At 45.5% G+C, this 13,548-nt stretch overlaps 1 protein-coding gene across 3 annotated transcripts in view; it reads left to right on the plus strand.

Annotated features, from left to right (window-relative positions):
* The window catches only part of SPRING1 (SREBF pathway regulator in golgi 1), a 264,113-nt gene extending 253,074 nt beyond the window's left edge, over positions 1–11,039 (plus strand). Inside the window, exon 8 of one of the 3 annotated variants that reach the window (XM_081252158.1) lies at positions 10,607–11,039. In XM_081252158.1, the coding sequence (XP_081108284.1) occupies positions 10,607–10,838 (232 nt within the window). In that variant the 3' untranslated portion in view covers positions 10,839–11,039. The remainder of the gene's footprint in view (positions 1–10,606) is intronic. The other 2 variants (XM_081252156.1, XM_081252159.1) reach the window with 2 other exon arrangements.
* Positions 11,040–13,548: the final 2,509 nt, after the last annotated feature.

Below are 13,548 nucleotides of genomic sequence, written 5' to 3' on the forward strand. Positions count from 1 at the left end.
ACGGAGGCAACAAAGCCCTGAAATGCATGCAGCAAAAACTGACAGAAATGTGAGGAGGACTAGACTACTCAGCAATAAAAGCTGGAGACGTCAGTACTGTACTATCCAAAAGGGAGAAGATTAATAAAGAAATAGAAGACTTGAACAGTACTATAAACCAACCAGGCCTCTTAGATGTCTGTAGAACACTTCACCCCAAAACATCAGAAACCATTCTTCTCAAGTGCACATGGAACGTTCTCTAGGCTAGACCATATGCTAGGCCTTTGAAAAATTCTCATTAAATTTTAAAGGATTTGATATATAACTAAATAAACTTCCTATGAAGAAAAGCCCAGGCACAGGTGGCTTCACTGGTGAATTCTACCTAACATTTAAAGAATAATTAACACTGATCCTTCATACACTCTCCCAAAAAATAGAAGAAGAGAGAATACTTCCCAAATCATTCTGTGTGGCCAGTATTACCAAGATACCCAAACCAAAGACATCAAAAGAAAAGTATAGACCAATATCTCTTGTGAATATGGATGGAGAACTTCTCAACAAAGCAAACCAAATCCAGCAACATATAAAATGGATTATACACCATGACCAAGTGGGATTTATTCCAGGAATGCAAGATCGGTTTAACGTATTAAAAAACTAATCAATGTAGTGTGCCATATTAATAGAATAAAGGGGAAAAGCCACACAATCATTTCAATAGGTGCAGAAAGAGTATTTGACAAAATCCAACATCCTTTCATGATTAAAAAAAAAACACTCAAAAACTAGGAATACAAGGGAACTTCTTCAATCTGATAAAGGGCATCTATGAAAAACCCCACAGCTAACCTCATACTTAATGATGAAAGACTGAATAATTTCTCTCTAAGATCAGAAGCAAGACAAGGATATCCACCGTCACCACTTCTATTCAACATTGTACTGGAGGTTTTAGCTAGGGCAATTAAGCAAGAGGAAGAAATGAAAGGAAACCAGATTAGAAAGGAAGATGTAAAACTATCTCTGTTTGCAGATGGCAAGATCTTCTACATAGAAGATCCTAAGGAATCCACAAATGCAAAAAGCAAAGGCAAAAAACTATTAGAACTTTAAAACGAGTTAAGCAAGGTTGTAGGATACAAGATCAATATACAATAATCAATTGTATTTCTATATGTTATCAATAAACAGTCTGAAAATAAAATTAAGAAAATAATTCCACTTACAATGGCAAAAAAAGGATAAAATACTTAAGGATACATTTAACAAAAGAAGTACAAGCCTTGAATATTAAAAACTATAAAATGCCATTGAAAAATTAAAGACCTAAGTAAATTGAAAGAAATCCCATGATTATAAGTTGAAAGACATAATATTGTTACGATGGCGTTACCACCCAAATTAATCTACATATTCAATGAAATGTCTATCAAAATTCCAGCTGCCTGGAGAATTGAATTGAAAGAGAATTGAAACACATGTCCACACAAAAACATTTACACGAATGTTCACAGCAGCATTATTCATAATAACCAAAAAGTGGAAACAACCCAAATGTCCATCAACTGATGATGGGATAAACAAAATGTGGTCTATCCATACAATGGAATATAATTCAGCCATAAAAAGGAATGAAATATTGACACATGCATGCTACAACATAGGTGAACCTTGAAAACATTATGCTAAACTAAAGATCCCCAATGACCATTTCATTTGTATGAAGTGTCCCGAATAGACAAATCCATAGAGACAGGAAGTAGACTAGTGCTTGCCAGAGGTAGGAGGGAAAGGAAAGGTGGGAGCAGGGGTGTGATTGTTAATAGGTATGGGCTTCTTTCTGGGATAATGAAAATGGTCTGGAATTAGATGCTGGTGATGGTTTTACAATTCTGTCAATATACTAAAAGCCACTGAGTTGTACACTTTAAAAGGATGGGTTTTATGATGTGTGAATTATATCTTTATAAAGCTGCAGATTTTAAAAGGGATAAATACCATGTGATACCATTTATGTAAAATTTTAAAAACATACAGGAACTATCAATTGTTTAAAGTTACATACACATGCAGTGAAAGTATAACAACATGCATGAGAGTGAAAAACCAAATTCAGGACTGTGGTTCTCTCTAAGGAGAGAAGGAAGGGAAGGGATGTGTTTGTTATGTTTTATATCTTTTTTTTTTTCCTGAGACAGAGATCTGAGCAATTATGGGAAAATGTTAACATCTTTTAAATTGGGGTTCTGGGTAGATGGATGTCTGTTATTTTATGTTCTGTACTTTTTAACGTTTAGAAGCATTAATGATTATAAGTTTTAGGGGGCAAATGAACCCTTCTGTTTCCTAAGCCTGTAGCAGGTTGAATGGTGGCCCCCAAAAGATATTTCCACTTGTGGATGTGACCTTATTTGCAAAACAGGTCTTCGTAGATGTAATAAAGTTAAGGATCTCAAGATGAGATTATCCTGGATTGGGGTGGGGTCCCTAAATCTGAAGACAAGCGTCCTTAGAAGAAAAGAGAAGGCGGGGAGACGCACATAGAGGAGAAGGCCATGTGAAGACAGAGACTAGTTTGTGGTCATTTGTTACAGCAGCCACTGGAAACTCAAACACTGCCCGTTTCTTCCTGCTCAGCTGGCCCCTCCTTCTCCCAGGCACTGCCCCCACCGTCTCGGAAGTCCACAGCCTTTCCTCTCTCCTCAGTTTCCCTCTTGCTCAGCCAAATCATCTTCCCTGCTGCAAGTAGAAAGGAGGGGTGTCTTTGTGGCTATACCCAGTGGGGCCACATCACACGTGATCTAGGGGACCACTTTCACTGGTTTTGCTGGTGGATTTGGAGGTCTCATCGCTCATCCCGCCAAGCTCTCTTCACCCTCCTATGGCTGCTTCCTACTTCCTCCAACCCCTGCCAACGCTCTCGGGCCCCTTCTGCTCGGCTGCTTCCTGGCCTCGGCACCCCAGAGTCTCTGACACACCCTGACATGGGAGCAGACCTCTGCTTCCAGCTGCCAACAGCCCGAATAATGCCTTACAGTTAAAACAACATGCAAGATGAAATGCAGTAAGAGCAAATGATCATTTAGCTATGTTCACATATACCATCTCACTTAAATTTATAAACTAGGTACTATTACTCTTCTTGTCTTCAGATGCTCAGAGAAGTTAAATAAGTTGCCCAAGATAATAGAGCCAAGCTGAGCTGGGCTTTGAACTGGGACCTGGCTAATTCCAGACATGCTGGGTGAGCATCCTGGCACAGCTGCTTGCTGGCTCTGTGAAATCAAACCTGTTACTGAACATCTCTGCTGCTCCATCTCCGCATGTGTAAAAGAGGTAATAGTGGTCATTTCTGTCTCAGAAGTTTGTTGTGAGGATTAAACCAGGTTTCTGTAGAAGACCATCACTTGGCACCTAGGAAGTACCTGATAAATGTCAGGCAGTATTCTCAATGTCAGTGATGGCTCTAGCAAACTTTTGGTCAGCATACATTTTACTCAGTTCAACACTCCGTGGGGAAAATGGTTTTGTTTGGTTGGTTAATTTTTTTAAAAAAACAATGGCTCCTTTTAATTTTATTCCGAGCCAACGTTATCTTTCCAAGTGGACCTAGATGTGCATTTCAGGTTTTCTGTTCACAGCCTGAAGTCAGGGTTGGTGCTTGTGGCTGTCTGTGCCCCTGTGCTCTGGGACTAAAGGGAAGGTTCTCAAAGGGGCTGGCTGTGAGTGGTGAGGGACTCTGCTGGGCAGCACACCTTTTGCAGCAAGCTTGCTTCCTTGCAAAGTTGAAGATCTCCCAGGCTCTAAGGACTCTGTCAGAGGGAAAATGCCTTCTTCTCTGGCTTATTTGCTCAGGGTTTAAAAGGTATTTCTGGGCTTTGGCTAAGAGGAAATTTAGCTTTCGAGCAAATCCTCGTGCACTGGTTTTCTGTAAACATCTGAATGTAGTGTGTGCAGCTTGGAGCCCAGTCTGCTTGGCTTTTCCCAGATTTGACGGCCAGTTAGGATGGAATGAAGTCAGCTTGATATTTGTAGAATGACGTCAGCCTTGACAAGCAGGTTCTAGATGTTACTGCTGGGGTTGTCTCCCCAGCACCGTACTGGGGACATGCAGGGAGGTAGATGAGGGTTAGTTAGCATGAGTATTGGGAAAGGGTGGAGGATTAGGTGACATGATTAAGACCTTCCTGCATCACCATCCAGGAAGCTTCCCAGTGGTCCAAGGACCTCTGAGATGGGAGATTCATTTGGTCACTTCCACAAATATTTCCTGAAGACCTACTGTGTGCCAAGCCCTGCACTTGACACAGGGGACTCTGCTTTTATGAAGCTTGAGTTCTGGTGTAGGTGAGTCCTTTCCCAAGGAAACCCTAGACCAGAATCTCATTATATTAAAAACGCTTCCAGTAATATCTGTATGAGTGAGGATAGTCTAGCTGCTGTAACAACCCCCCATCTCAGTGGGTACCCCAATAACGGTTGAGGTGCACATTAAAGTCCAGTATGGCTCAGTGGGAGAGCTTGTTTCCAGACAGTCACTCAGACATCTTCCAGTTCAGTGGTTCCACCCTCCCCTAGGGTCTCAGAATCTTCCATGGGATCCTCTGCATCTAAGCAGCAGATAGAGGCTCATGGGCTCTTTTCAGGGCCAGGCTTGGAAGTGACCCTCATCACTTACCCCACATTCCATTGGTCAGAATTCAGTGGCATGAACCTGCCTAACTGCCAGGGTTCATCTGTGTGTCTCAGAGAATGAGGACATGGGGTTCGGTGAGCACACGGCACTGTCTCTGTCACAGGATCTATGTGCCCGCGACAATGTAAGGGTCCCAGAAGGAGTGTCCATGGTGCTGATGGTGAGTGTGGCCAACAAGAACGGGACACAAGTGCTAAGTGCCAGGCTCTCTGCTCACAGTGAGGACAGAGCGTCTTCCGAGCCCAGACTGCCGGCTCTCCACCCAGCTCTTCTGGGTACTAGCCATGCCTCCTTGGGCAAGTTGCCCTGCTTCTCCAAAATGTAGTTTGCTCAGCTGGAAAACAGATGCTAATTGCAGTCCCGACGTCACAGGTTCCTGTGAAGAACCAAGTGGGCTGGGAGTGGAGAAGCAGGTTGTAAGTCCAGTGCCTGCCACGTGGTCAACACCTTATAAATATGGGTCATGATAAGAGGAAGCTGGGCTTGACTTCCCTCTGCCACTTATGAGACGTGTAATGACTGTGGTCAGGTCACCTAGACCCCTTTGAGCTTCAGTCTCTGAATCTCCAAAACAAAGATAATAATCATCCCTGCCCCAGAAAGCAGCGTCAGGATTAAAGGCATTAAATAAAGCCTGCTTAATTTATTGCCTTATTTATTTTTTAAAAAGCTTAGCATCAGCTTGACACATAATAAGTGCTCAATGAGGATTAGCTATTATCATTATTATTGTCATTATTATTATTATTTAAGCCTTTTTACATATATTACCTCATTTAAGCCTCACATCTACTCCCTGAGATAGAAAACAATCAGTGAGTCTGCCCATGTGTGTCTGTGAGAGACGATTGCGTGCTCTGGGAATAAATTAATGAATGCAAGGAGGAATGAATGAATCACCACAATAACCTGTCTTCTGCGGCAGTAGGTGCACAGTTTCCATTTCTCAGAGCAGTGGTGAAGTCTGCCAAAATAAATTAACTTTCCCACATCAATGACTCATTTGGCAGGAATAACAGCCTTGCAAACCAAATAGAGAATGGAGGGTGGGGGGGCCACAGGGCTGCGGGTGGGGTGGGAAGAGGAGCTCTGTGATGACTCAAGATAGAAGAAGCAGCTTCTCATTCTCTCGCTCTCCCTCTCTCTTCCTTTTTAACCAAAAACATACTATCAATATATAAATGTGTACGTTTAAACTTTTGAAGTAGGGGACGTAGAGGCTCCAAGCTATCGAGTGGCTTTGGATCTCAGGAGCAAAGAAGGGGGCTTAGATACAGCATCATCAACCCCTCGCTGGGTGGGTGAGGGTCCAGGGATCACCATGGCTACATCTTGTGTGGCCAGGACAGGCCTCCAGCCAGTGCTCCTTCCTTATCCCGGGGGCTCTGGGTGAGTCCTGGGTCTCCTCGGACACTTGCCCTTGCCCAGCCATTCTCACACCCTGCTCTTCTCACACCCTGCTCACGCCTCCTTCAGTGGCTGGGGAAGCTTTAGGGCAGAGGGAGGAAAGATCAAAGACTGAGACCACAGGTCCTAGAAAGGAAGGGACTTAATTACCTGCTTCTCGTCCAAGGCGGGGTTATGAGGAGGCCTCTAGGAGGGGTTCTGCCTGTCTCCTAGAAACCAGGCCAGAGGCAGCAAGCCTCGGATAAAAGAGATTGACGACAGACACGAAAAGGAACTTTTTGTTCTCTGCAATGATGACATTCCACCTGAAACCACTCAAACTTTCTCCAGCTCCCAGCTACCTGCAGTACACAATCCATTTTAGACTTGTGGTTAAGACCATGGGCTTTGGGGTCAGAGAGACCTGGGTTGGAATCAGTGCTTGGGAAATTCACTTAACTTTCCCAGCCATTACTCTGTAAAATGGTGTCGACTCTTTTGCTAGGGCTGCCGTAACAAAGTACCACAAACTGGGTAGCTTAAACAACAGAAATGCATTGTCTCACAGTTCTGGAAGCTAGAAGCTAGAAGTTGGAAATCAAAGTGATGGCAGGTTTGCTTCCTTCTGCGGGCTGTGGAAGGAAGGATCTGTCCCAAGGAAGGATCTGTCCCAGGCCTCTCTTCCTAGTGTGTAGTTGGCCATCTCCTCCTTGTATCTCTTCCTACTGCCTTCCTTCTATGTGTGTCCAAATTTCCTGTTTTTATAAGGACACCCACCAGTCACATTGGATAAGGTCCCACCCTAATTACATCATCTTAACGAATTACATCTTTTTTTAAAATTAATTAACTTATTTGTTTTTGGCTGTGTTGGGTCTTCATTGTTGCACGCAGGCTTTTCTCTAGTTACAGCGAGTGGGGGCTACTCTTTGTTGCGGTGCGCCGACTTCTCATTGTGGTGGCTTCTCTTGTTGTGGAGCACGGGCTCTAGGTGCACAGGCTTCAGTAGTTGTGGTGCATGGGCTTAGTTGCTCCACAGCATGTGGGATCTTCCCGGACCAAGGCTCGAATCCGTGTCCCCCTGAATTGGCAGGTGGATCCTTAACCACTGTGCCACCAGGGAAGTCCTAATTACATCTGCAATGACCCAAATAAGATCACATTCTGAGGTACTTCGCAGTGGGGTGGTGGGGGGGAGTAGGACTTCAACATATGAATTTGGGAAGGACATAATTCAACCCATAAAAAATGGGTACTAGGTAGAACCTATCTCTTAGGGTGGCTGCAAAGAGTGAATGAGATAATGCATGTGAAGTGCTTAGCCCAGAGCCTGGTGGGTTGTAAGTGTCCCCAAAAAATGTGACCTAAGATAATCATCATTATGGTCGTGGACACCCTTGGTCACTTGCCCAGTGACCCCTTCTTTTTTCTTTCTTGATAAATTCCCCTGATGTTGTTCAAGATAGCAGTCGGTCCAGGCCCAGTAATGGGTCATGTCTAAATTAGAAAAAAAAAAAAGAAAAAGGCAGTGTTGTTTCTCTTTGCCAGTAATTTGTTTAGAGGTAGGCAGGTGACCTAGTTCTGCCCAAATAGATATAACAAGAAGTCTTCTATGGGAGTGAGTGGTCTTGGAAAGATTTTCTTTCCCAAAGGAAAAAGAATTGCCTAAGAATAGCACATGTAAAAACTCAGTGAATACCTATCAAATGAATGACTAAAAGAGGCTTTAATAAATAACAGAAACCCAATACAAAATGAGTTAAGTAGTAAACAGTATTTATTAGATTATACAACTAAAAATTCCATAGGGAAAGTTTCAGGCAAGGCTGGATCTAGGGGCTCACACAGTGTCATCAAGGCCTGGAATCTCGATCTCATGGTGCTATATTATTTCATTCTCAAGTAGATCCTCTTCACAAGGTAGTCTTTGGCAGCTCCCAACTCCGAGACCAATGGACAGAGCATCTCTTCCCCCTCTGATCTTTTTTTTTTTTTTTTTTGCGGTACGTGGGCCTCTCACCATTGTGGCCTCTCCCGTTGCGGAGCACAGGCTCCGGACACGCAGGCTCAGCGGCCATGGCTCACAGGCCCAGCCGCTCCGCGGCACGTGGGATCCTCCCGGACCGGGGCACGAACCCGTGTCCCCTGCATCAGCAGGCAGACTCTCAACGACTGCGCCACCAGGGAACCCCCCCTCCCCCGATCTTATAATAGTGCCAGGATTAATCCTAACCCTAACCCTAACCCTAAATCTCACGGACAGCCCTGAACTAATCATTGAAGCTGGGGGAATGCAATGCTCTGGTTGATGAGAGCATGTCTACCCTGTCTTAGTTATCTATTACTACATAACACATTACCCCCAAACTTAGCAGTTTAAAACAGCCCACATTTATTACCTCATCGTTTCCATGGGTCAGGAACCCGGGCACAGCTCAGCTGGGTCCTCTGCTTCACATTATCTCACAAGGCTGCTATGAAGGTGTCAGCCCTGGGTCCACAGTCTCATCTGAAGGCTCAACTGGGAAAGGATCCACTTCCAAACTTACTCAGTGGTGGTTGGCAGGGCTCCGTCTTTTATAGGATGTTGGACTGAGGGCCTCAGACTTTCACTGACTGTTGCCTTGGCTGGAGGTTGCCCTTAGTTCCTCACCACAGGGTGGCTTATTCATCAAAGCATGCAATCTGAGAGGGAACTCGAGATCGCCTGCTAGCATCACAGAAATCACAACCATTTGTAACTTAATCACAGACATGACATCCATTTTGCTGTAGTCTATTGATTAGAAACCAGTCATTAGGCTCAGCCCACAGTCAGGAGGAGGGGATTATACAAAGGTGTGAACACCAAGAGACAGGGATCATGGGGTGGGGGGGCAAGGGGGGATCTTGGAAGTCCATCTACCACACACCTGTACAAGCCAGAGGTGAAATCAGTTCCTCCTGAACTATGGTGGATGGAGAGTGGAGGGAGTAATCCCCCCAAGGAATATTGGGATGCTTTTACCAGAAGAAGGGAGAAGGGGTCCGAGATGGACAAAACAGCAAAGGCCTCTGCAAAGCAACTGAGGACATTTGTGGTGAACACCAAGATCAGGATAAGCATTATCTACCTGGCTTGTTTCTGAAAGGTTGTACCGTTTACCCTGAATGAAAAATGTCTGGCTCACCAAATCCTCATCAGCATTGACCACCACTGGGTTTTTTTTTCCCCCTTAACTTTGCTAGCTTGAAAGTCTAGGGACTTCCCTGGTGGTCCAGTGGTTAAGACTTCACCTTCCAATGCAAGGAGTGTGGGTTCGATCCCTGGTTGGGGAGCTAAGATCCCACACGCCTTGCAGCCAAAAAACAAAACATAAAACAGAAGCAATATTGTAACAAATTCAATAAAGACTTTAAAAATGGTCCGCATCAAAAGAAAAGATCTTTAAAAAAAAAAAGTCTATACAAATGATTTCCAAGTGTTGTTTGAGGTTGCCTCTCTTGAATAATAGTTGTTGAATTGCCCTCCAGATTTGTTAAATATCTGCATTTCCTCTCTCACTTTTCTTCAACCATTTAGTATAGGGTTGCCTTCGAATCCCCAACAAGATTATAAAATTCCCAGGAGCAAGCATCTGGTCTCTCCAAGGGCACCCAGGCCAAGGTCTCTGCCCTCCTAGACACAGAATGAATGATATTTACCAACTGATGAGTTTCAGGCTTTTCTGGTATTTGCTGAGCTCATGATTCTTTCACAAGAGGGACCTTGAATCTACATAAAAATACATGTGTAACTGAAAGAAGCAACAAACCGTGCAGGGTCCACAGAGTTCAGAAGAACTGCAGTTGCAGTCTGCGATTAATAACATTAATTTAGGGCTTCCCTGGTGGCGCAGTGGTTGAGAGTCCACCTGCCGATGCAGGGGACACGGGGTCGTGCCCCGGGCCGGGAAGACCCCACATGCCGTGGAGCGGCTGGGCCCGTGAGCCATGGCCACTGAGCCTGCGCATCCGGAGCCTGTGCCCCGCAACGGGAGAGGCCACAACAGTGAGAGGCCCGTGTACCGCAAAAAAATAAAATAACATTAATTTAACACCACACCTCATCATTTGAAAACAGTGGGTGGGAATTTTGTTTTTTTCTTGGGATAAATGAAAGATTAATTTTTTTTTTTTTTTTTTTTCCTGTACGCGGGCCTCTCACTGTTGTGGCCTCTCCCGCTGCGGAGCACAGGCTCCGGACGCGCAGGCCCAGCGGCCATGGCTCACGGGCCCAGCCGCTCCGCGGCATGTGGGATCTTCCCAAACCGGGGCACGAACCCGTGTTCCCTGCATCGGCAGGCGGACTCTCAACCACTGCGCCACCAGGGAAGCCCGAAAGATTAATTTTTAAGGCTTCTTTAAGTAACCCTCAAAGAAACGCTAGAGATGAAATAACCTTTAATTGGCCAACTTAGCACTAGTTCTGGAAGGCTCAGGTGAGTGGAATGCGAATTCAGTCTGTTGAAAACTTGACCTTGTCTTTTTTTGTCTCTTTCTGTCCCTCCTTTCCAGGCCAAGGATTTACCTACGACTCTTCTCTCTGACAGAGGCCTTCTGCATGGCTGGCGTCTCCAACTACCTTCAGATTTTACTCAGCAAACACAAGGCAGCACCTGGAGGTTGGGGTAGGTTGGAAAGGAGTGAGCTTCTGGATTTTTCTCCTATCTTCAGGAGACATGAAGGTGTATCAGTGCGGTGGAAATGGCATGAACTGGGATCTTATCCCAGCCCCATCACTTTCTAGAAGTTGACCTTGGGCAAATCACTTAGCATCTCTGAGCCTCAACTGCTTCATCTGTTCAAAGGGGATGATTAATACCTACCACAAAGGTTGTGATCGGTGGTATGCAGGTAAAATTTTGATAACTGATTTCCCAGAGGAAACCCCTGATTTGCAGCATTTGCCAATTACAACGGTGTAAATACTTCCGCCATGGCCAGTTTCAAGCTACCAAAATGAAGTCACTGAATGCAGAGTTGGGAAAAGATGTGCAGATGTACAATAGCAAATACCATATAGTATTTTCACCATACAGACATAATAGACATAAAAAAATCTCAAGAGCATAGATAATAGAATAATGCAGTCAATTGATTAAGTGAGGAGTTTTGAATACTTATTTCCTTTGTTTTTAATGGAATTTATTTAATTGTAAATTTATATAATTTATTTTAAAAAATGATAGCTGTGCTTCTCTGCTCTCTCAGAGTCTATACCCTAGGGGACATGGGGACCCAAGGTTGAGAGAGGGGGAGAAGTCTGCAGGTAACCGAAGTACAGGATGGCTTATTGGGAAATTTAGGACCCAGAATGCGAAGTCGAACAGAATTGTTTTCAAACCCTGCCTCCCTGGGTGGGTGAACTTGGGCAAGTAGCTCATTCTCTCTGTAAAATAATCCTTTTGCATAAAATAATTATTTTACGCTCATCTGTAAAATAATCCTCTTCTCTTGGGGTTACTGCCATGTCTAAATGAGGTAACGTAGGAAAGCTTTTAGCACAGTGCCTGGCACATAGTAAAAGCTCAATAAACAATAGACGCGCTTATTAAGAATGCGATAATTATGCTAATGGAAAAGTGTGAACTTCACATCAGGAGGCTGACAGAGGGACAGATTAAGGAGCTGGGTTCAAGCCAGGCATGAGCAAGCAGGCAAGGGCTGTAGTTTGAGCTGGAAGATTGGGAGGGGGTTGCCTTGGGCTAATGCGCAGCCACACCCTTAAAAGAGAAAAATACCCAAATAGGAACTTGGAGCCTGCCCCTTGCTTTGGATGTTCTCTGTCTGGGAACAAGGGTCAGGAGGGCAAATCAATGAGCTTAAAAAGTAAGAGCAGGTAAACGATGTGAGGCCCTGTCTGCCTTCCTCACCGGGTGGGTGGCAGTTGTGGGGCCTGGCAGCCCACTGCGGTCAGCCTGGAGAATTGTGAACTCATGGTGGTGAGGACAGGAACCTCCACCACCGGCAGGGCATCAGCCAGAGCTGAACTTGAGAAAAGATCTGTCGCTCGGATAAGGAACAGATTTGGTTGCTCAACCCAACCTCTCCTTGTCGCCAGGGACCCAGCCCAATGTCCCGTCTGGCTCAGAAACGCCAGGACACTGGGAGGTGACCAGCTCACATCCGCAGAGCTAAAACTGGGGTACCTGGGACTCTCTCTCCAGTGCTCCCCTACCTGGAGATGGTCTGGGCGGTGCCCACAGGAACATCATGGCTCCTGTCCAGACAGAAGGAATTAGCTGGCAAGTGTGACTCCCTGCAGAGGGCTGTGAAGATTCCTAAAGAGCTGTGCGCACCAGCTGCCTCGCCCTCCCAGTCTGAGCCTGGCCTTTTCTTAAACAAGAAATTAGCAGTTATCATTCACTCTGAAGCTACACTCAACCGGCTCATCCACTTGGCTGGCCACCTCTGATCTGCCAACAGATGCAGCCATTACTCACGTTGCTACCCCCCAACTTCCTCTTTCCGAGCTGCAAATATGGTAGCAATAGCTTTAACCAAGTGCCAGGCATTTCTTGTGTCAACTCATTTAATCCCCACCACAACCGATGAGGTAGGTTTTAATCTATCATCCCCATTTTATAGATGAGAAAACTGAGTTCAAATAAGAGAACAGACCCATCCACGGTCATCCAGCTAGTAAGTGGCTAAAGCCAGGACTTACACCCAGATCTGTGTGGCTCCACAGCCCACTTGCTGCCAGTAGCCCAGAATGCCCTCTGTTTCTCTGATAAGTTACGCCCAGGGCAGGCCAGGACTGGGGTGAGGCAAGCAAAATATAAGGAGGCACTCACTCTCAGGTTCATGCCACCCGGGACTGGGCCCTGGCATGACCCTGAGAGCAAGTGCCTCCTTGAGTTCTAGGTCCTGGGCACCTGCCCCAGCCCTGCCTCTAGGTAAATACCCAGGTTTAGTAGCAAGGTCAGGGCAGCTCCTAGACAGGAAGACCAGCTGTGACCAGATTTCTTTCTCTCACAATTACACTGGTGGAATTTTCAGACCCCGCCCCCGCCCCCGCCCCCGCCCAGGGACTCTCAGCCTAGGAAAGGATCCCTGAGATCCCATCTCTCAGACCCCTCAGCACAGCTACCTTGACAGCCTGTTAGCTGGGGGCAAAGGAAGCCAGCGCTTGCCTTCCCTTCCATCTTTCACAACATCTGTCCCCTGCAGAAATGCCCCTCCTGGGTGAACTCAGCAGTACAGGCTCGGACACCAGAGTTAGACCTGGGTTTGAATCCTGCCTTCACTTCCAACCAGCTGTGTGATTTTGGACAAAGGACTTTCCCCTCTCTGTGCCTCGATTTCCCCATCCGTAAAATAGGACCAATGATGCATGCTTGGCAGGGTGTATTAGTTTCCTGTGGCTGCTGTAACAAATTACCACCAACTGGGTGGGTGAAAACAGCAATTTTTACTGTCTCACAGTTCCGGAGGCCAGAAGCTGAAAATCAAGG

This window comes from Mesoplodon bidens, assembly GCF_964165515.1.
Source record: "Mesoplodon bidens genome assembly, chromosome: 13".
NCBI lineage: Eukaryota > Metazoa > Chordata > Mammalia > Artiodactyla > Ziphiidae > Mesoplodon > Mesoplodon bidens.